The following is a 22,561-nucleotide window of genomic DNA, read 5'->3' as shown; positions in this document are numbered from 1 at the left end:
GCCCAACGAGGACATATCGGGAGGGCGGTCGTTTTGGCGGATTTAAAACGGCAATTCCGACCTGCTTGATCAGCTCGACCGAGGTTTAACAAGCTAAATCGTACCTCGACCTGGAGTCCCTCGGCTTCATCTCTGAGCTGCAAATTATATCCGACCCGATATATCCTACATCTGAGCATCGGAATTGCCAAAAAAATTGCAAGGCACAATACTGATCACTAGCAACTCCAAGATGGTGTCACGGCGGTCTTTAACCATAGCCTTGAGATTGGTGGTGCTTGGCGGGTAATCGGTGCTCTAGTAGACTCGTGGCGGAATACGGTCAAATGAGCTCTCGGAGTAGCTTCGCGTTTGTGACCATCAGGGTTTGGAATATTGGCTAGTAGTCATACTACTACTATCCAAATTCTGGCAATAGTATAATGATATATCTATTAGTAGTGAGGCATCGGTGGTACTAATATGACTACTAATATGACTACTAATTATGACTATTTGACCATCATTCCTAATTCCGACCGCAATGGTGCTTACTCGCCTCCATATGCGAAATATGAACTACAACTGTAGGTGCGCGCTGTCCGTTGTCATCCAAAGAGGATCCCTCACGAAAGACCCGGTTTAGACGCGCTTGGCGGCGAGCAGCGTTCAAGCACGAGTAAGTTTTCGCGATCCTCCACGAACCAACAGCACACGTAAATGCTTCCTCAAAGCTGCTCAACCCTCCAAACCTTTATATTGTGTCTTCTATTTCACACGATCTCCGTTATTGCACTCTACCTTGCCTGAATATTGCGGTCGGCGCATTGCTCGATCACAAGCGATAGAGTGAGGTACTTGATTTTGAGTAAAGTGATGACTTCTGAGTAACTTCGCAAATGGCTTCTGGTTTCTTTGGAAAGATGTCATGCCCAGTATGGCAACCTAGAAAAAAGAGGGGGAAGGCACAGCGCAAGTATACATGAGGAGGGGATCATCGGCATACATTTACTGACGAGAAGAGGTTAACCTTTATCACCCAGCTCGAAAGCCCACGCGTGGCGCGGCAAATATCCCACGCGTGGGATTTGCTGTATTAGATTATATCATAGAAAAATGTAGTATAAAAATCTGCAGCTGAGCTACCTATACTTCCTAAACAGAGTGAGTGTGCACTGCATGACAGTCTCGGTTCGTCTTCAGCCCACAAACACCGAAAAACTGCTTCTTGAGAGGGTCCGAGCAGCCTGTGCAGTAGAATGACGCTTTCTTCCCGCAAACACCACACTTTCGCTGAGCGCGCAACGCCGTCCGACTGAGGCGCTGATACTGCTCCAGCGCGCTAAACGCTCGTAGTGTGTGTGTATGAGCTGCATCACCCTCGTTATTATGCCCAGTACTCACTCGAGTCGAACGCTGCAGGGTAAAGTCGTTAAAAATCAATTGATACGAGAGCTGAGAGATGAAAGAATTGAAATTAGCGATAGAAGAATCGAGGCAGCCTGCTGCTGTTGCCTCGTATTGGTAGGCGCGGTAGGTGTCTACAACAACCATCCCAAAAAGAGTTGCAAATAATCGATGGTGCCACTTTCCATTTCGAGACACCCTTGCCTGAGGTGGTCGTGCACATCAATAGTGGAGAACTTCGAAAAAACAGTCCAATCATTTGGGGGCGCTCAATACGACGCTCGTACTGCAAAGTCTTCGCTTGGCCGCCGTCAACAATGAGTTTATGGCGTCGGCGGACGCTATCAGCGCCAGGAAGTGTTGTACCGCGGTTGGAAATTATGCACTTGGGTTTGCGGTCTGCCCAACAGAGTGCGTACATTGGTGTGTCGTTCGGAGTCGTACTCTGCAATATTTTGAACGAGCCACGAGTTGGAGAAGTGGAAAACCACTCATGCATGTAAGTTTTCGGATATTCCCGCGAGGCAGTCTTCACCACGAGAGACCACATATTTCTTCTAGCCGTACCAACGTTTTAACAGAGGCAAATGCACTGCCCGCAACAACGGTTCTCCCAGAACATTTATAAGGCTCTGAAAGGCGGAGTACCACAGCAGTGCCCTCACCAAATTGCGCGTAAAATGGTTTCTGCTTCTGACGCTGTGCACCCTCAACCAACTCTAACCCCAGCAATATTCCAGAGTCGCCATCGGCAATGGCCTTGATCTCAGCCCCGATGCCTTCCGGCTTCCGAGGGATCTTAGTTTTGTGTGGGATCCCGTCGTGGCAGTGTTTCCCCTCCTTGCCTTGCCATGCACTCATGCATTCATCGACGCACATTATATCTCCCGGAGACACTACATCTTGGCGGCGACTGTTATAGCCAACAACTATCGAGCGGAACGGCTTCCACGGATCATCGGAAGGAATATCATCCGCGAACGACAGGGCCCTGGAGATCTGTTCGAACGTATGGCGATAAATACAAAAGCGCTCGCCGAAATTTGCAGCAGTTCCAACGAAGCCCTCTGAGACTTCTTTTTCCTAGTAAGCTCGCAGCGAGCCGCGTCTTGGCTCCACAGCCATTGCCAATCGGACTCCTAAAAACCTGAAAAATTCTCCTTCTGCAATAGCACGCTGTCTGGAAGCAATCAATTTCACATTGGTGTGTTGAAGTGTGCTCTGAATAGTCGACCAAGGGTACCTCAAAAAGAAGTACTTGATAAACGTTTTTTCGCCGAGCTGCAACATTCCTGGCCAGCGAAAGCTAGCCGTTCGCTTGCAAAGTAGGGCTGCTGGGTCGACAAGAACACTTGAGCAGAACTCCCACGAGCGGTTGTGTGCTAGAACTTTACCATCTTCAGATATTCCAGACACAACTGCTACACTACCAGTATTCCCATCGGCCAACCCGTCTTCTCCAGCTTCTGGTTCCTCATCGCTGGCTTCGGACTCAGAAGTGGAGGACGATACATCGATTCCATCAGATCCGGCTGCGCTCAAAAGAAGCTCCGTCATCGACTCGGGGTGGTGGTGGGATGCCGGGGGCAGCGAGAGTTGACTTCTAGTTGCAGGTACAGCAGCAATAGACCGAGCCGAAACTCTATCCACCTTTCCGCTATCCCATTGGACATCGTACCAAGGCCGACGCTTGCTGGTATCGATCGCCAAGATGACTCCTTGTAGATCTGCTGTAGCCTTCGTCTTGCCTTGCACCCGAGTTCCGACAGCGTGTTTTGTCATCACCTAAGTTTTGTTTTTGACTGCAAAATAGACGCCAAACTACTTGTGAACTCTACCTTATTTTTGAATAGTCTAAGATACCTGGCGTCGAAAACTGACCCCGTTACAGTTATTTAAAAGTGGGCCCACGCGTGGGCTCGATGGGGGATAAAGGTTAATAGGAAACTTAAGCGTCGGCAAGCCAAAGACTATACAAACACCACCCCAGACTGCTTGTAGTATGCTATTCACTTCGCTTGTGACAGTGCAACAGCCAGCACCTTACGTTGATGTATCTAGCTTCTAGTTTATACAGCAAACTAACTCCAAAAGACATAATGTACTCGAAAGTTGAAGCATGTTACTCTTACTCAGAAGTCAGGAGAATACTTGAGAGTAAGGACGATTCTCAGATGTACAGTTGAGTGTAGGCTCCTGGGAGTCGGTATCACCGCATCAAAGTCCCTGATAACACGAGTGCGACCGCAAAATCAGTATGGCGAGCTGCTTAGTACAATTGAAGCTACAAAGGCAACCACGAACAGCAGCGTTACCTTTGAGATAACGTTAGCATGCATTTGTCACACAGCACGTTGTAGCACAAATGATGCACCTGTCGGCCGCATACACAGCACGGAAAAGTCTCCGATATGGCACTTTGGTGGCAATCACTCTTCGCGCACTTCATGACAAGTTGGAAGCCTAATGAGGGATCCTGACTGGTACGATCTGCCGTCGGTTGAGGAATGGGTACATTAGTAGTGATAATAGCACTACTATCCATGTTTCGTTTGGCTACTATAGAAATTGTACTACTAATGGCTCCAATCCCAGAGCTATAGTATTAGTAATAGTAGTAGTAGTCATAATATGCCTACTAACGCTACTATTCTGGAGACTACTACCAGACCCTGGTGACCATAGCTCAGTCTTCAGATCGAATCTGTTCGTAAACGCTATATCAGCCAATAGCAGAGATCGCGGTGCGTATTTTGGTCCAATTAGCATGCAGAAAGGCCTTGTTTTCGTAGAGCAAAAAAAAACGCAGGTTTCAGATCATTTGTCTATTAGAGCAATAGACAAATCTGAACCTGCGTTTTTTTCGGCCAGAGGAAGTAGTATTAGTAGCACTGATACAGTAGTGTAGTCCCAAATTCTCACTACTACTATTACCACAGCTCTCATGCCGCTCATGCCCGGGTCGCCGCGCCCCGGCACGCCGGCGCCGCAGGAGGAGGACGACGGCGTGTACCGCTCCCTGTTCCAGCAGCCCGTGGTGGACATCCCGCCGGCCGCGCCGTCCTACGCCTGGTTCGAGTTCCTGCTGCACCCGGAGGCGCTCCAGAAGCACGTACGTGGACTCCCGATCCTCCTGCTCCTCCTCTGCTGCTGCCCTCACTCTCCTACTCACACATTCTCTCTATTGTTATATTGCCAGCTCACGACGCTCCGGCAGCAGCGGAAGCGCGACGTTCACAGCACCACGTCGGCCATCGAGCTGGTGCGCGAGTTCCTGGACCAGGCGCAGCTCGTGGCGGACGAGGGCAACGTGCGCAACAAGCGCTACAGCGCGCTGCTGCTGGTGGCGGCCCAAGTGGCGCTGCAGATGCAGCTGTCGCTGGCCGCCATCGAGGAGGCGCTGCCCCTGCACTTCCAGCGGCTGCTGCTGGACGGCATCGTGGACTTCGCCGAGCAGCCGCCCAGCGCGCGCAGCGAGTTCACGCGGGACGTGACGCTCCGGCCCTACGAGGCCCACGTGCTGCACAACCGCTGGACGCTGCGCGCGCTCGTGAACCAGTCGCAGAACGGCTACCTGACGTGCAGCACGCGCGGCGAGGGCGAGGAGGTCTCGTCCACGTATCAGATGGCGCTGGGCGATCTCATGGCCAGCCACCTGCAGATCGCGCAGAACATTCAGACGATCCTCATGAACGACGACAAGCAGAAGCTGTCGGTGCAGACCCAAGTGGAGACGTACTACGACCTAGGGGTCTACTTCTTTAGCTTCAACGGCTTCGAAAAGGCCTACAGCTGCTTCAGCCGAGCCTCGGAGCTGGTGGAGGACGGGGAGAACGGAGACGAGAGTATGCAAGAGGGAGGCAATGCCAAGCTGCCAGCGGACGACCGAGCCAATCTGGAGGGATACCTCGCGGCGTGTGAGGCGGTGCTCGAGGTGCAGTCTGTGAACGAGAGCCCTGCTGTGCTCAAGACCCCGAAGTTGCAGATCGAGATGGCGTGGGAAGGCCGAGACTGGGACAAGGTGATCCAACTCCTAGAGAACGACATTGTCGCGTCCGAGCTGACGCGCCTGCCGCAGGGGTATCGGGCAGCGCTGGAGCAACAGGCGCTTCGCCTATTGCGCTCCAGCAGCAACAACTTGATGGGGGACGACCCGCACGTTGCCACCCCCACCATTCGGCTTTTCTACAAGCGCATTGTGATTGAGAACGCTGTGAACATCCTCATTCTCGAAGGCGATCAAGAAGAGGCCACCGCTTTGGAGACCTGCGTCTCCGTGTGCATCGGCCAGCTTCAAGACGAGATTTTTCATTCAGTTTCTCGTAAAGGGAGCGACGACAGCGAGACCAAGAAACGCTTCGAGGTGCTCACGCGATTCGTTCTGGCGCTTAGTGGCTTTGCGTATGCAAACGCCCCGACTGGTGACTCGAAGGCGCGGATAAAGCGCTTTGTGGTCCAGATCCTTCGACACTTTCCCTGCATTTCAAGCTTTGCAGGTGGGTCGGAGCTTCTTCGGCGCTGTGATGAACTTCGGGTCGAAGACGTGCTTGTTATTCCTTTTGCAGAGAGTTTGGAGAGTTTGGTGGCCGTTGAAGGGCAGCTTCGTAACGCCGTGGCGACACAGAGGGAACACTTCCGCTTGGCAGCTGACGTGGGCAGCTTATTTGCGTTTCCGAGCACGAAAGAAAAGGATGGATTTGTTACCGCACTTCAAAGGGAACTGGAGAATGTGTCCGGGAATGCGCAGAATGAAGAGACTGCCGACGAGAACGCCATTATGGGTGTTCTATCGAGGAATCTGATCACGTTTTGCTCCGCTAACAACTGTTGGGATATGCTGTCGCAATGCAAGGCGGTGTCGTCCGTTTCGCCGCAGTTGCGCTGCGAGCTCGAGTTCGTGCTCGCTTGTGGGGCGCTGACGCAATTCATGTCCTCGCTGTCAGCAGCTCCAGCTTCGGCGAATGCAGCGAGTGCAAAAAGCTCAAATGGTGGAGGTGGTGCCTCGCTGACGGCAGGTGCGGAGAAGTCTGAATTCTCAATTACAAAAAGCAACAAACTGGTGGCGAACATTTTGCTAAAGTGGCGGGAATTGGTGAGCCAGTTCCGTGCAAACTCGACTGATGGTAGTGGCGACGAGAAGCGCATTGAAGAAAAATCGAAGAAGGTGCTGATGGGGCTTCCCTTGTGGATCGTGGAAACACTAGTCTGTGTTTCCGCAGGACTACTACACCGCGCCTACATGCGCAACGCCTGTGACTATCGAGTATCGTTCGATCTTACACCCTATGGAGATCTCGCGTTTTTGGAGGCCTTCGCGCCTGATACACCAAAGACAGCACCGGCCGCGCCAAGCGAGGCTAGCGGCTCTGAAACCGCTGACGCGCAGTTAGCCACAGTGCCATTCTTCAAGAATTTCCAGGCTGATCTTGTGGAATTACATGCTAGGGCTCTTGAAAGCTTGGTTTGTCGCTGCGGGCGCGAGCCCAGGTGGCATTGTGCCAAGGCCGATTTGCTGCTGAATCCGATTTCAAAGCAGCGGTTGGCTTCAGCTTCCGGTATGTTTCATAACGTCGTCCACGAAGTATCGCTATGTTGCATTTATACTGACGTAACGATCATTTTTTCTGCAGACCCACGATCCGCGCTTAAAGGTTACCTGGTGGCAGCGTCACTAGCGACCAACTTCTTTTCCGACATGGTTTCAGTGGGGGACATCATAGACCAGAGCTCGCTTGTTCGATTGGTACGTGGTTTCCTTACGCACTGGTCACGCTACCGCTACTTTAATTTTACTCGTTTTTTTACTAACGTCTGCTGCTACGACAACTGCAGAGCCAATGCCTTGTAAAAGTGGGTGCACATGTCGCTGCTGCAGTGCTGTACCAGTGCTTCATGCCTGAAGAGTTCAAGTACGGCCTCCGAATCTTACGCCTGGCCCCCGAGTCCCACGATAACGCCTTCTTTCAATACTTTTGGGAGGTAAGCGCTCTCCAGCGTTGCGCCTCGGCGTTTGGCTTGAATGGTTCGAGCTAAATGTTTTGTTGTATATGTTACAGTTGCCGTTCCTGGAGATGCTCGTGGACCTGCATTCAAGTCCAAAGTATCTCAATGAAAGGTTGGTGCTTATTATTCGAGCTTAGTGCTTTTTTTTTATACACCTATCGGTGGCTCTGACTGGTTGGTTATCTGTTTGTTTCTTTTTAGACACGTGACGCTGCTCACAAACCTGATCCAGTCCCCTGAGCTGAATAGCTCGAACCCTGCGCCAGTTGTGAAAGATGCCGAGCAGCGCATCCTCCGCTGCTACTTCCGTGACCTGTGCCGAATCTATCTCGGTAACTAAAATACTGTAAATGCACGATTGAGAGCGGAAGCGGGTCTGGTGGAGTTATGTCTTGATTCGTTTGTACAGATTCGCTGGGCTTTTCCAACGGTGCCTCAACCAAAGCGTTGTTTTCCTGGCAAAGATATTTTCAAGACAGGACGAGCTCCAATGCTTCAAGACTATTTATGCCACGCGCAACGCGGTTTATCAATAGAGTCGAGCCCGAGCACCAGCAGAAGCTCACAGCTCCAGGTTCTCCAGTGGAGAAAACCCGACCACGAGGATGGCTTCCACCACGACGCCCAAGAACACGCTGCTCGGAGCGACCAACTATGAGCCGCGGCTGCGATCGCACCTCAAGCCGCAGCGCTTCAAGCTGGTCCAGAAAACTCTGCGCTTGGACAGCACGCTGAACCAGATGAACCCTCTGACGACGCGCCTGGACCTGCGTGACCCCGAACGCTTCGAGACCACGGCCAGCGACATCGGCAAGATGGCGGGCGACCACCCGGAGGAGAGCAAGTTCGCGCCCCAAAACGTCCAGAAGGTGCTGCGGTTCCACACGTTCTACGTGGAGAGCGTCGACGAGAGCAACCTCGAAGTTGTGCGGCTGCGCAAGAACACGATCCTGCTCTACCTGCACGACGAAACCTTCGAGATCATCGAGCCCCGAGTGCCCAACAGCGGTATCCCGCAAGGGACGTTCCTCAAGAGGTGCAAGCTGCGGCGTCCTGACGGCGAGTTCTACTCGTCTGCTGATCTGCATCTGGGGTTCGACTTGCACGTCTTTGGAAGAAGCTTCAAGCTGTACGACTGCGACGAGTTCACGAGGGAGTTCTACGCGCAGAGAGGGGAGGACGTGGGCTCCCCACTCCCGCTGCCCAAGGACGAATACACGCTCACTCGGGACCAGATCACGCGCATGTGCGGCGGCGACCACGAGCACTTTTACGGCAAGCAGCGGTATCCGCTCAAGACGTACATGGAGGCGTCGCTGGGCAACCCCATCCGCTCCCGCCTGCAGTCGGAGAAGAAGCGCAAGTTCCTGGCCAACAACCGCAAAGTGCTGTGCTTCCACTGCGAGTACGACGTGCGCGACCAGCTCTACGGAGACCTCATGTCGTACACGCTCGACTACTTCCTGGAGGACGACACGATGGAGTTGAAGGAGGTCTCGCGCCCCAACAACGGGCGCGACCCGTTCCCGCTGCTGCTTCGTCGCGCGCGGCTGCTCAAGGACTGGCATCAGAACCTGACGGACGAGCAAGACCGCGGCGTCGAAGAGCCCACGAGCGCCGACAGCTACTACAGCGAGACGGACCTGTACGTTGGCGCCGTGCTGAACGTGTTCGGGCGAGACATGCGCCTTGTGGACGCCGACAAGTACACGCGCGACTACTACCAAATGGCGTGGGGGCGCGTGCTGGAGCCCGCGATGCCCACGAAGGTCGAGAAGCCCGTGTTCCCCAAGCCCGAGCCGGCGCCGTACAACGGCTACGGCACGGAGGAGGACTCGCTGGGCTCGTGCCACTCGCTGTGTCCCAAGCCGCCGCGCAAGGACTTCAAGAAGATGGCCGAGTTCGACCGCATGCTGCTGCGCTTCCGGGCGCGCCTCATCTCGAGCCGCAAGGAGCAGCAGCAGCGCCGCTTCATCGTCACGTACTTCCTCACGGACGACACGCTGGCCATCTACGAGCCGGAGCTGCGCAACTCGGGTATCGTCAACGGCAAGTTCCTCGAGCGCGGCGCGTACAAGAGCCCCGAGGGCGTGCGCTACGTGCTCGAGCACTTTGTCATCGGCGCCGAGCTCGTCTTCAGCTCGCACCGCTTCCAGCTGCTCGACGCCGACGAGTACACCAAGAAGTTCCTCGCCTCCTAGGCGCCCAGTATCAGTATAATACGCCTTTGCATTCGCACCTCACGTTGAAGTTGCCTTTTTTCCTGCGATGTGTGACGAACCGCCTATTGCGACATTTGCGAACCCTATTGTGATTTTCCTCCCCACTTTTCAAGTGGATAGATCCCCATTAATCCAATTACAGATGGCGACGACGACGTCGTCGGCGGAGCCCCTCGTGGTGGGCGTCATCTTCCCGGCCAAGAAGATCGCGCGGCTGCAGGAGGTGCTGGACGTGGAGGCGGACGGCGTGCGCTTCGTGCTGATCGACCTGGAGGCCGCCACGCCCGCGGGCGGCTGCGCTACGGACGCCGAGCTGCAGGCGGCGGTCGAGGGCTTCGCCGCGCGCTACGGGCCGCTGGACGCGCTGCTGCACAAGCTGGCGCACGACATGGTGTTCGCGGGGCTGGGGGACGAGCGCGCCGCCTGCCGCGTGAGGCTCGTGCAGGAGTTCGTGCGGCGCCACCCGTCGGTGCGCGTGGTGGACCCCATCGACAGCGTGCGGCTGCTCACGGACCGCCACGCGGCCTGCAGGATGCTGCAGACGCTGCAGCAGCAGGCGGACGAGGAGGAAGATGATGCGGAGCAGGTCCAGAGGTTCAAGGGGCCCAACTTCCGCGTGGTGGAGAGCCCGCAGCAGTTCCAGACGCTGCTGGCGGAGCTGGACGCCGGACGCACGAGGCTGCCGCTCATCTGCAAGTCCGTGGAGGCCTGCGGTGCGCTGGCGGCAGTTGGAGTTAATGCAGGCCGAAGTGGAAGCTGACGTGCAGTGTGTGCTGTTGTTTGCTGCTGTTTCCTGTAGCGACGGACCGCTCGCACATGATGAGCGTCATCACCAAGCGTGAAGACTTGCACTACGTCGAGTATCCGGCGCTGTACCAGGTGAGAGTTGGTGTGAACGGGTCGGCGCGCAGAGGTATTGTTGTGGTTGCTTACACTTTCGGTGGGTACTTGCTGCTGCAGGAGTTCATCAACCACTCGAGCCGCCTCTTCAAGGGCTACGTGCTGGGCGACATCATCAACGTGGCCGAGCGACGCTCGCTGCCGAACCTCGTGGCGGGGGCGGCCCAGCGCGTGCACTTCAACACCCAGGAGAACTACCCCACGAGCAAGGACTTTCACCCTCACGCCGACGACGACGCTTCACAGGATGAGGTCGTCAACGGGTGGACCCAAGAGCAGATTTTCACAGCCGTGCGCGCGATCGGCGAGCGTCTTCGGGACGAGCTCAAGCTAACGCTGTTCGGCTTTGACGTCATTGTGGCGGACGACGGCACGCAGGACCTCTATGTTATTGACGTCAACTATTTCCCGTCTTACAGAGAGCTGGACGACTTGAGCGCCATCCTCAGGAAACACATGAAGCAGCTCTGCGGCCGCCAGTAGCAGCCTGTATCCCGCTAACGCACCGTGACACCCTATCCATATTTGCTATGTGGACCGATCAACCCCTTTTTGACCAGCAAATTCGAGATAAAAACTGTTCAGCCCCCGCCGGTGATTGCTGTCGAGCTACAGCTCGTACCATGCCTTCTCCTGCTTCGCTCTTTCAATGCGCTCCTTGCGTTTGGCTACGGCGGCAGCGGTGGCCGGTCTCTCAGCAGCCTTTTCATCTCCACGATGGCCACGACTAACAGCGCCACCATTATTCTCCGTCAATTTCCAGTAAGCATCGTCCACGCGCTGCTCAAGAGCAAAATGCCACTGAGACTCCTCTCCGACGAAGAACGTGCCAAGTATCTGTCGAAGCTGATCATTCCAGGCTCTCACGTGGAGGTGTTGATCTAACGCCATCTTTGTTGCGTCCGCAGCTGCTGTGTTCTTGGCAGGCTCCTGCTTGAGCGAGTACATGGTCGAGTTCAACTCGTCCAGACACTTCTCCATCAACGACCGTAGTTCTCGTCGGGAGCTCTGGTCGAAGCTACTGAGATATTCCTCAATCGACCCAAACAGCTTCTTCAGTACAACGGGAAGCTGAGCGTCCATTCGTCTAGCGACCAAGTCCCGGACAGTTTGTAGTTGAGGTAGCAACAGCGAGTGCAGCAGCGCGTCCAAGCGTTGCTCAAGCATTTTCGCTTCTTCTGCGGTCTTGCCTCTGGTCTGTGCAACTTTTAGTCGACTGTGAAGGCGATACATCGGCTCCAGGACTTCAGTCGCCATCGTTAGCAGCAATTGAAGCACATGCTCCATGTGCTGGCGAAGCAGCTCAACTTCTCTGGCCGCTTCGCCCGGTAGCTCGGGTCGATCTCTGGCCTTCTTGGCAATGAGCGCTCGGCCCCCACCACTCCCGACCGCCCAGAGCTTCGTCTCATTCAACGCCTTCTCCTCCTCCTCCTCACAATGCGTCCATTGCACTGTGACCGTCAACGAACCTCGTGTTCGAGGGGAGTTGTTGTCTCCCTTTTCGCCGAGCAGAGGTAAGCCTGCAGTCACGCGCTTGCCGTGCACAAACGGCTGAATGGGGATAGTAACCATGCCCAGGAAATCACTGGAAGCAGGCCTTTCAATCTCCTCAGCACTGTCGTCGTCGTCCACAAGCTTTTGCTTCCTATTCCCCGTTAAGGCGACATCATAGTCGAACACTCGAAGTGTCAGTGCAGCATCTTGTGCACGAACTGAGTCAACATTTAGTGAGGAAGTCGCCATCCGCTTCGCTTCCTGCTCTGTGAAGCTGTATCGAAAGTGGAATTCCTCGTTCCACTTCGGGTTGAGCGAGTTGTATTTCACGCTGGTTTTGCCGGTGTCCACCACATCCCCAATGGAGCTCGTCAAAGTGAGCACCACAAAGGGGTCGCTTGTGAGCAAGTCAGCGGCTCGCAAGCTTTCAGCTTTCTCAACAATAACACGAACACAGTTCAAACTCCGACGCAAAATGCGCCTACGGGCTGTAGTCAACTCGCAAGAAGCCAAGCAGATCGACAGTAATACGCCGTGAAGACGGCGCTGTCGCTGGCGTCTGCACCGATACTTTCGATAAGCATCTTGGACCAGGAGGACGTGGTACAGCAAAAACTCGTCAGCGAGCGTAACGTATGTGGGTGGCTGAGCAGGATACTTGCCCGCGAGTGGGGATGAATACGCCTCAAGTGAGTGCGGACTAAAGAACAGGATCTCCTTCTTGCGGTCGTTGAACACAGCGAACCACTCGAACGGATCGTCGGCGTGCAGTCGAAGCATTTCTTGCCGGTGGAAAGCCACCCGAGCTCTCATCTCACTGCTCATAATGACAATGCGATGAGGTAGTCGCTCCTGCTCCTCTGTCATCACTGCTTCTCTGTCTTCGTACTCTAAGGGCTCAACTCGCCATCTCGATTGGAAAGTCTCGCCCGTGTCCTGGTTAAAGAAGCGGGTTGAGATGCCCCCGCTGGGTCTTCGATCCGTGATTTTAATCCACTCCGATGTGGCTGGGGTCTTTCTGGATAAAGCTTCCTCCAGCGACCCCACTCGTCGTTGTGTACCCCGAGCATCGGCGAGTTGCTCACGAACAATAACTAGCTGCTTTTCGAGAGTAGCACGGTCTGACAGTGAGCGATACTCGTGCTTGGACTGAGATAGTTTCCGTGTGATAATCGTTTCTGCCTGTCCGAGAAGTGGAGCAGCTTGCTCTCCCCACCGCGAGTCAGCCTGGTTGGCTCGATAGCAGAAGCTCAGCCCTACCAGGTCTTTCACGATAGCCAGCGAGTCAGTTGTATTCAGGCGAACACCGACTTTGCTTGTGCGTCGCTGCAGCTCGGGCGTCAAGCGCACAGCTTTGACGAAAAACCACTTGGCGACGAAAAGATCGCCGTCGTTCACGAACATCCGCGCAAAGCGGCTCCAGATCCAGCGGTTTGACACAAAAACCTGCAAGTCTCCGTGCAAATGCGCTCGAACGTCCTCGATGTCCCAGTTCCCACTCCGAGTCGCCCAAGTCGCACTCCGCTTGGCCGATGGGGGCAGCAGCGGCTGAGGCTTTACCTGGACTTGAAAACTCAGGAAAATCTTGGCAACTTTTGCTTCTCGACTCGGTGGCTTCAACGACGTGAGCTCGTAGTACTTCCCTTCAGTGATCCCCTCAGGAGCTGTCAGCAGATCGAGCATCGATACCGAGACGTATCCAATCGTGTCAGCATCTTGCCACCGAGAGTTCCGTCGCGTTCTGTTCATCACACTGACGGTAAGGATCGCCCTGGCCGACGAGACCGGGATCTCCATGTCTTCTTCCCAGCTAGGAGACAGGTTCGTCCACGTTGGTGGAGTTCTGGTCGGAGTCGTTTTCCCCTCGAGTCGAATCGCTACAAACGGCTGACTGCGGAGCATATTCGAGATGACCACGCCGTGCGTCGCCCCAACAAATACGCGAAGTCCCCGCAAGTTCTCGGTGCGATACCGCACACTGTTCAGCATTCGGCCGCCGCTACCAGACACTTCACCAGGCGGCGCAGACCTCGCCACTAGCTCCATCAGCTCCTGGTGCAACGGGTGGAAATCTCGCCAGCTACTTCTGCGTTCAACGGGGATTCGCATCAACTCCTCCTGGAGTTGTAGGAAAAATCCACGCATGGAAATCACTTCTGCGTCGCTGAAGTGGAATGGAAATCGGATCGAGCACGGCCATTTGATTCGTTTCGCTTGCTTTAGGACGGCGTTAGAGCTGTACATACGCGTACGAGCTCGCCGCTGCTCCAGTATTTCGTCGATAGTGGCTACTGCAGCGTTCACATGACGCCACGAATGCTCCGCCTGGGACGCCTTCGCCGCGTGTAGAAACGAAAGACGCAGCAGAATGAGCTCTTCATATGGCGCGTACACTTGCGAGTGGCTCTGTGATCCACGTAAACGGCCCTGCAAGCTTTCGTACACGTCGATGAGCGTCGATAAACTGTGCGTTTTGTAGCGGTACAGCACTTCTGCCATCTCGAAGCACACTAGGAACGGCATGTGGTGCCACGAGAGTAGCAACAATTTCACGTTAAATGCACGCTTCTTGGTAGCATTTCGTTGCAATGGGGACTTTCCTCCTAAATGGCTGGTCAAGTTCGACAGAAGCGTAGACCAGGGCTCTTGGTGCGTGTCGAAGCGCTCAAATAGGCGCACCACACAGGCGTAAGCGCACTTGAGGTGAAGACCCTCCTGCCAAGAATCCTGTGCAACGTAAGCGCGGACATGCGCTCTCAATAGACTCCTCTGGAAGAACGTATCGCCACATTCAGCATAGGACTCATCAGAGATGCGTTGAAGCAGCAGGGCTTCTCGAAAAGGGTCTCCACGGAATTTTGGAGCCAGACTGTCATACCGCCAGGCCTTCAGACACAGACGCTCGAGCTTTTGGACTCGTTCAAGGCGAGATGTGAACGGCTCCTGTTTAGAAAGAGAAACGTTAAGCGACAACGCGTTTTGCACCGCAGCCAGGTTGTCGCTGAAGTGAGAGCGCCCCCGTGGTTTCTCTAGGCGGGCTTGCTGCATGAACAGCGCGCTTTCATTGCGCTTCTGCATGTTGAGCGTGACTCGACCAGCCAGAAAATTCACATTCGCGCGATGAGAACGATCTTTCGAGTGCAACAGCGCTTCGCGGGCAACAAACTCGGCAAACACCCACGCTTCACTGTGCTCTAGCGCCTTCGCAACCTCGAAGCATGCAGCACTCCACGTTTCGTTCCGTCGCTTCCAACGTCGACCCGAATCGGGTAAACGCACTGACCCCGCTGTCTCGTCGAGCTTTCGTTCCCACTCCCTCCAGTCTAGCAGCTTAGATCGGGTAGCAACCGCCTGTTGCAGCAGCTCTGGGTGCTCCCGTTCCAGCTTCTTCCTGAGCGGTGAAGCGTATAAAGGTTTTCGGATTCCCAACTCCATTTGCACACCTGCCTCAGGAGGGAGATTCGCTATCAGACCGTGCAAACTAAAGTGACCGAGGTGAAGAGGCATCTTACGCGTCTTGTAGACGCCAGTGTCGGTGAACTCGATGCGCATGGACGCGATGCGAAGTGGTCTGTTCGACAGCTTCACTTGCAATAATACCTTCTCTGTTGATGACGACGACAATTTGCTCTGCTTTCGTGTCCTGTCGTCTGCACCTTTGTCAAGCGAGTGATGGACGAGAAAGGAGCCCACCTGCTCATTTGCCAGCAAACGCTTCGCATCGCTCTTCTGCATATACCCATGGTAATAGCCAACGGACGGCCACAGCTCAATCGACCGGTAGCATCGCTTCAATAACTGAGTCGCAGTTCTAAAAAACGTGTTCACTTCAGGGTCATCATCCGTCGCGCGCCTCTCGATAAAACTTTCCTCATAGCGCTTCAATAAAACCATGGCGAGCACGAAGCGAACTTCCACGTCAGTAAATGCGTACTGGAACGGCGTGTCCAGAAGCTTTTCCAGTTGGGCACAACTATGAGCAAGAAGCCCCTGCTCGAAGTATATCATGCTGCTCAGCATCAGTAGCTGGACATTGAACTTGAGGAGGTCAGATGCCGTGGCAGAATTCTGGTCGAGTGAATTTTGAGAGCGAGCGCTGATCTCTTGCAGTAGATAGAGCGACAAGTCCAACGCTCGTTCCCTTTCATTGCGCTTGCCCGTCCAAAACAAGCATCGCACGAGTTCAAACTGTGACCGAAGTCGTATCTCGCTCAAAGAAGCAGCGACGACTTGGAATGCCGACCATGACCTCGCCACAGCGTCCACTTCTAGATAACTCTCCCACCCGACCCGTGCCTGAGTGAGGCTGAACACATTCCCCGTCGCTTCAAACACCCTAAAGTGGCTAATAGCGTACGCTTGCCAGAAGTGAAGCTGCCCAGCAAGATGCGTAACACTGCTGCTTGTGTCGCTGTCGTCGCCAGCGTGCTCACGGTTAAGAATCCAATCGGTCCCAAGTCTTGTAGGGGCCGCACTGAAGCTGAATGACATTCGTGACCCGCTGACGAGCTTTCGATGGTGTGTGTCTGGTAGTGTGGTGGTCTCTACCAACAAAAGTTGGGGCGTTGGAGGTGCCGTGTCTGCGTAGATTCCTTGTCTGAAGCAGTTTTCCAAGTACAACGCTGCTTGGTCGTAGCGCTTTCGCTCGAAAAAGTCAAACCCTTTACTGGGGTTCTGTCGCCACTTGCGCTGCTCGAGGCGAGTCAATAAATCTCGGAAGTGCGCGCGGGCGCAACACCCCCGATAATACTTCTGAATTGTTTGAGCCGACCTGATGCGCAGCTTGGCGGTTGCCTGCTTCGCTGCCTGTAGAATCAACGGGGCGCAGACGGAGGTTGCCGCCCACGTCATTCGCCGCTGCTGTAAACACGCGCGAGCTCGGTGACATCGCCAGAGACACTGGATACGGACGGCAGCGCACCATCGCCGAAGTCTTCTGGCAATGTGCTGGGCGTTGTAGACCCGAACAAACCCTTGCAGTCGTAGAGCAGCTTCGAGTTGAACGCGCTCCAGTCTCCGCCTCCCGACGATTCGTCTCGCAAGGAACACGCGGACACAGCACTGGATCCCTAATACTGCGAGCGGCACCACGCAGCGCCATAACGCCATCAACTTGTCTCGAGTCAACTTCACAGTGACGTCCACCGCTCTTACAACTGCCGGAGGACGCCGCAGCACGCGCTTTGCCAGCAGCTGAGCGCACGTAAATTCCAGCCACCACGTAAGCAACTGGGCAGGGGCGTGGAGATAAAGCCCACACGTCGGTAGGACGGACGCTACAGCCTGAAGGCGCGTCCTGTGGGAGCTCGCCATCACTTCCAGCGCCGCTGACAGGCTGGACGAGCGCCGTGTGATCTTCGCTGCGACTTCAAGTTGACGCCGCCAAACAGCAGCAGTCATGCGCTCTCGTAACTTTTGTGCCGCGTGCCTTCTCCACGCGCACTGGACCACCACCGCCGCGGAACGCTTCACGGTGTTCATGGTCCGGTCCCTCGCGGAATTCGGCGCATCGACTCCATCGAAATTCAGCCACCGCGTCTCACTTCGAGCGACGAAGCCCCCAGTGTGCAGCCCTCGAGCGTACTTGTGTGTAAGCTGGGTGAGCGTCTGCAGTCGGGGATAAACCTTGGGCAAAACGCGAGGAGGGTCGGCCGAGATCGTGGGCAGCCGCGACAGTCGCTGAAGCTTCCGGTCATCTTCAGTCGAGAGTGGCAGCTCGGATGACGGGCGCTTGGTCGAGCGCATGGCAGCGACGCTTCGCTTTTATCTCTGTCAACGAGCCTCTCATTACACGGCAGCGTCTTCCACTTCGAACTCCTTTTATTTGTTTTCCATCCAGAAGTCGATGGTCATAGTTCACGCAGGGCTATCTGGTTGCTGTCCGCTTCTATACAATCTGCGACTCGAGCTCCGCTTCTAACGCTGGCGCCGCCGAGTTTTCGCTAGGGCCAACGAGCAGGTCGTCCATGCTGGATTGGGCCTCGGCTAGTAGCGCCTCAAACTCCTTCCCGATACTTCCTTGCTTCCGTGGCGACGCAGCGTCAACCTGAGAGCCCTCGTCGGAGAAGAGCGTCTCACTCGACAGCGCACGCTCCCGCATCAGACCGGACGAAGGCGACAGAGCTCCAGCGGCGCGTTTTGGCTCTAGATAGTAACCCTCCGGCTTGAGAGGCAGCGTCTTGACGCGCTCGCGCGCGAAGAGCAGTGAGCAAAGCTCCTTCAGTATTTCGTCCAGCACCACGTAGCCGCACAGCAGCCGCGTCTCCGCCTCGTGGTCGTTCAAAGCTGCATCGTTGTCGTCGTCCACAAGCTTCTTGCGCAGTTCTTGGAGCTGCGCAGCGCCATTGGGCAAGCGGTTTAGGCGACGCAGGGCATCAGCGTATACCTCCTCGAGAATACTGCGCAGACTCTGGCCTGCAGGTAGAGCCTCGTCCAGGTCAAACACCACGGAGGAACACCGCGTCTTCTGTGCGAGAGCGTAGATCATGCCGGACAACGCTAGGTTTTCCTGGAACGAGTTCTCCAGCAGCCTCTCGACGCGGCTCAGAACAATCCGTAAGAAGAGCGGCAAGCTCCCGTCCTCGCTTCCAACAGTCAGTCTCTGCAAGAACTGCGACTGAGTTCTCTGTCGAAGGCCTGCAGGCTCCGCTGGGGAGAACGAAGGCAAGCTGATGCTGAGGTAAACTTCACGCAGGGGCTTCATTGCGTTGCGCGCAGCAGCCGTCCGACTAGAAGACCCTCTCGACGGAGAAGTCGATCCCGCAGTAGTAGCGGTAACTGCAGCCGAGGTCGGGCTCCCGGTCGCTCCTGACTTCGGCGATGCTGCAGTGGTCTCTTCTTGGTAGTCGGCCTCATCATCATCCGAGTCATCCAGGTCGTCGGGGCCGCGCTGGCACGCAGCATATTCAGCGTCTGCGATGTACGAAAGCAGCGACAACACTTGGTCTTCTTGGTCGTCGGCTGCCGGGATTTCCTCTGCTACATCCTCGGGCCCAGCGAAAGCTCGGATTTTCCATAGGTGGACGTTCGAGGCCACCGAGGAATCGGGGAATCGTGAGGCGAACCAGATCGCGCCATTCGCTTGAGCGCCGGGGCTAAGCATCGACGACGCCGTGGGTCGTCTCCGCGGACTGGACTCGCTTCCACTTTCGGCGACACTCTCCGGCTTATTAACTGGACCGAGCAGAACAGTGTCAGCATAGTCGTCTTGAAGCTCCAGCACGCTGGTAAATAGGTCAATGGTAGCGATACACAAGGAGCTCGACAGCGAGTCCATGTGGCGAAGCAGCTCCGACGGCAACTGGTGGGCCACTGAAGGATCGCCCGCTTGTGTTTCAGGTTCAGCCGACGGGGGCGCGCTCTCCTCTGATGTCGCCGGCTTCGCTAGCTTCGCGCCACTGGGGGACACCGCTGCGCGCTCGAGTAGGAATTGTAAATAAATGAAAAGCAGGGGGTTCGCGCGCGTGTCGCGACCGCAAGCCGTCAGTTCCTCCAGAATAATCCGAGCGTACAGCGTGGCAGCACAAGCCGCAGCCTCAGACGTATGCAGCAGGCCTTCCAGCAGCGGTCCTTCCAGGAAGCGGCTGCGGAACTGGTCCAGCAGCTCGTCCGCTATGGATCGATGCTGCAGCTCGCCCGTGACTTCGTCCACCTCCTCCAGCTCGTACCGCGCCACCATCGCCAGCGTGCAGCAGAAGCGCAGCCGCACCGCGAGGAAGCTCAGCTCCACCTCCATGTTGGCGTCGGGGTCGGCTGCGCTCAGAGCTGCGGCCGGCGTCTTGGCCGTGGACGCCAGCGTCTTGGGCAGCGCGTCGAACGCCGAGATGACGCCGTTGACCGCGTAGTGGCAGAAGGGCGTGAGCTGCAGCACGAAGCGGCAGAGCGCCTTGTCGTGCACCGCCGCCGCGATGACGAGCGCCTCGCGACACTTCTCGCCCACTTTACCCACCGCGTACATGTGCGGCAGCAGCCCCGTGAAGAGGATGAGCTCGGGCACCTCGCTCTGCGTGTGGTGGTTGTGCAGATGCAGGAACGGGTCGTCGCTGGCCGAGCGCATGCGACTGCTGCTGCCGCTGCCCAGCGTCGTCTTGGGGTTCATGTCCGTCGTGCGGATCATGAGGCGGTCCGCGTGCAGGAAGAAGAACTCGGTCTGCACGGGGTCTCCGCGCAGCTTCTTCCAGAGGATGTTGAGCAGGTTGATGAGGTACTTGCGCACCGTCGGGTCCTCCACCTCCTTGCGCGCGGCCGCCTGGATGAGCGCCACCACGGACACGTGCACCTCGCGCGTGGGCAGGATCGGGTAGCTCACGCGGCTCAGCAGCGCGCCCACGAACTGCATGGCGAGCGACATGATGCCGCACGGCTGGTCCCTTCGGCCGACCTCGCACAGGTGCGGGATGATCTGCTTCTCCAGGAGGTACTCGAGGCACTCGTGCGACGCGTGCTCCTGCTCCTGCTGCTGCTGGGGCGGGGACGGCGGCGTCTGCGACTGCGCGCGCGAGCGGGCGCGACCCCGCGGCTCGGCGTCCTCGGCCGCCGCCTTGGGGCGCGCCATGACCATCTCCCAGCGGTCCGAGTTGTTCTCCTCCTCGTAGATGAGCAGCACCAGCTTGAGCAGCGAGTCGCGCGTGTGGCTCTCGAGCAGCAGCCGCCGCTGCTCCGCCGGCTCCAGGTCGCGCGACAGCACCGACTCGAGGAAGCGCGCCACCGTCGTCCAGCGGTGGTGGAACTCGTCCACGCGCGAATCGTACAGCGTCGGCGCCACCATGTCCGCCGCCTGCGCAAGCGCGTCCGACGCGCGCGCCGCCACCTGCCGCAGCTTGGAGCGCAGCCAGCTCATCCCTCCCCGGCTATCGCTGAGAATGGCCCTATACTAAATGTTAAATGGGCACCTCTATTGTACTGAGTTACAGTAGAAAGAATCAGTGGCTCAAGTTGCAACTTCAGGGTGGCTCATGGAACCTGAGCCAGTCTACAGCTAGAAAATGGCTCGGTATTTTATTTTTTGGCTCAGGTTGCTGGTTGAGGTGCTTTTGACGCATTAACAGCATAAAACCGACACTAAATCGAGGTAGAACCCCGCTATAGCCAACTCCCGTCGAAAAAATAGGGGAATTTGTGTTTTGGGTCCGTTATTTTTTAAAATAACGGAATTATTTTAAAAAATAATTCCGAATCGGGTCCGTAATTTTCGAATTAAACGTTCATTTCTTTTTTTAAAAAGCCTAGGTAGGTACCCTGTATCTAAAGTGTACCCTGTAACTATTTCACCCCTACCGACAACGACGGATAAATCCGGCACCACTGAATGGCATAAATGTGCCAGAATTCTCTGTCGGGAACGATAGAGATTGTACAAGGCAATGACATAAAATACACGTAACGGAGCATAAAGTACACACAAATTTAGCGAAAGTACTTAAAACCATATGGAATACAAATGTCAAGTGTAAATCTCGAAGCTGATTGGCTATCTGAATTACTTATTGTAAAAGAACAACATATGTGTGCCGGGTTTTGTGTTGCCGTATTAATCCGTCGTTGTCTGTATTGCCATCCGTACCGTGTAGACAAATTACAAATCTTACGGTCCCTTTTTTCTTAACCCTTTTGCTACGAGCTCGGCAGTAGAGGTCCCTCCGGACATGTACCACAACCAACCACAACGCATGTTTGAATCGTTTTGACTAATGGCAGCTCGCCTTAATCCCCTAACAAACCTCTATTTGTCTATTTTGGCGTCAGCGTGATTTGCCCCTCAAGATGCCCCCCGACACCAGCGATGTGTTGTGCGGGTTCTGCGGGCAGTCGCCATGCGCGTGGGACGCGCACGAAGCTGTGATGAAGGAGCGAGCATCCAGTATGCATCCCCGACTCACTCGTGGAGACCAGCAGCAGTCTATTCGCACGGCCCTAGGTCGTGTCTTTATCTATCTTGAAACAGGGAGAATGCAGGGCCGATTGCCTGTTTGTGTGAGCAAAAAGCTTTTGCAGCTTTGGCCACACAGCTCTGAAAGCTCAAACAAGGTACAACATGTATTTGGTGTGGTGTTATTCCTACTGCGGTAGCTTCAGCTCACTAATGGGTGTAATCGTTCTGTTACTACGCTTTCTCGTGAATGCGACAGGATCACCCGTCGGCGCGCGCGCAATAGCTTCCAAAGCATCCTGCAGCTGGGGTGCGTTGGAGCGAACGGCACCCTCGTAATGAAAGGTGCTGAAACATTCGACATGAAAGCCGCGTTCGCACTTGGTGTACCCTATTTGGCTTTTTTTACCATCCCCCAGGCAACACAAGTAGCACGTCAGCTTCCCATTGCTGTGTTCTGTCGAATTTGGAGTGATTATATGGAGTGAATCCACGCTGCCAACGGCTTCGTCCAGTGCGTCAGCTTTCCGTTTTTGCTGTCGCCGGTCTCGCTGTTGCTTCAGGGTCTTTTCATTGCGCGTCAGTTTGCCAGCGATTTTCGCGTTTGAACTCTCGAAGTGTCACGCGTGCTGATGTCGAGCCGCCAATGACACGTTGCAGTGCGTACGCGTTGATGATGGAGATGTCC

The 22,561-nt window shown here is 55.5% G+C and overlaps 8 protein-coding genes across 8 annotated transcripts; 5 read left to right on the top strand and 3 right to left on the bottom strand.

Moving 5' to 3' along the window:
* Window positions 1-4,339: 4,339 nt before the first annotated feature.
* Window positions 4,340-5,701, top strand: PHYSODRAFT_465497 (hypothetical protein; the record flags this gene model as incomplete). Its single annotated transcript, XM_009522113.1, has 3 exons — window positions 4,340-4,498; window positions 4,586-5,599; window positions 5,651-5,701. Coding segments are annotated over 3 exons (1,224 nt in total), but the record flags the coding sequence as incomplete, so codon positions are not given.
* Window positions 5,702-6,625: 924 nt separating this feature from the next.
* Window positions 6,626-7,729, top strand: PHYSODRAFT_486612 (hypothetical protein; the record flags this gene model as incomplete). Its single annotated transcript, XM_009522112.1, has 5 exons — window positions 6,626-6,941; window positions 7,017-7,129; window positions 7,219-7,365; window positions 7,443-7,501; window positions 7,591-7,729. 5 exons carry the CDS (start codon window positions 6,626-6,628, stop codon window positions 7,727-7,729), a joined length of 774 nt encoding a protein of 257 aa, XP_009520407.1.
* Window positions 7,730-7,994: 265 nt separating this feature from the next.
* Window positions 7,995-9,590, top strand: PHYSODRAFT_481494 (hypothetical protein; the record flags this gene model as incomplete). Its single annotated transcript, XM_009522111.1, has 1 exon — window positions 7,995-9,590. One exon carries the CDS (start codon window positions 7,995-7,997, stop codon window positions 9,588-9,590), a length of 1,596 nt encoding a protein of 531 aa, XP_009520406.1.
* Window positions 9,591-9,753: 163 nt separating this feature from the next.
* PHYSODRAFT_486429 (hypothetical protein) lies at window positions 9,754-10,371 on the top strand (the record flags this gene model as incomplete). The annotated part of the gene is made up of 1 exon (XM_009522110.1): window positions 9,754-10,371. The coding sequence occupies one exon, from the start codon at window positions 9,754-9,756 to the stop codon at window positions 10,369-10,371; it is 618 nt and encodes a 205-aa protein (XP_009520405.1).
* Window positions 10,372-11,120: 749 nt separating this feature from the next.
* On the bottom strand, window positions 11,121-12,083 carry PHYSODRAFT_478196 (hypothetical protein; the record flags this gene model as incomplete). The annotated part of the gene is made up of 1 exon (XM_009522109.1): window positions 11,121-12,083. One exon carries the CDS (start codon window positions 12,081-12,083, stop codon window positions 11,121-11,123), a length of 963 nt encoding a protein of 320 aa, XP_009520404.1.
* Window positions 12,084-13,697: 1,614 nt separating this feature from the next.
* PHYSODRAFT_455188 (hypothetical protein) lies at window positions 13,698-14,504 on the bottom strand (the record flags this gene model as incomplete). Its single annotated transcript, XM_009522108.1, has 3 exons — window positions 13,698-13,868; window positions 13,941-14,241; window positions 14,338-14,504. Coding segments are annotated over 3 exons (639 nt in total), but the record flags the coding sequence as incomplete, so codon positions are not given.
* A 3,388-nt stretch (window positions 14,505-17,892) lies between these two features.
* On the bottom strand, window positions 17,893-20,844 carry PHYSODRAFT_311742 (hypothetical protein; the record flags this gene model as incomplete). The annotated part of the gene is made up of 1 exon (XM_009522107.1): window positions 17,893-20,844. The coding sequence occupies one exon, from the start codon at window positions 20,842-20,844 to the stop codon at window positions 17,893-17,895; it is 2,952 nt and encodes a 983-aa protein (XP_009520402.1).
* A 931-nt stretch (window positions 20,845-21,775) lies between these two features.
* Window positions 21,776-22,233, top strand: PHYSODRAFT_285042 (hypothetical protein; the record flags this gene model as incomplete). The annotated part of the gene is made up of 2 exons (XM_009522106.1): window positions 21,776-22,031; window positions 22,133-22,233. Coding segments are annotated over exons 1-2 (206 nt in total), but the record flags the coding sequence as incomplete, so codon positions are not given.
* Window positions 22,234-22,561: the final 328 nt, after the last annotated feature.

This window comes from Phytophthora sojae (assembly GCF_000149755.1).
Source record: "Phytophthora sojae unplaced genomic scaffold PHYSOscaffold_2, whole genome shotgun sequence".
Taxonomy (NCBI): Eukaryota; Oomycota; class Peronosporomycetes; order Peronosporales; family Peronosporaceae; genus Phytophthora; species Phytophthora sojae.
The sequence above is the reverse complement of the archived record's forward strand: the minus strand, read 5'-3'. Positions and strand labels throughout refer to the sequence as shown.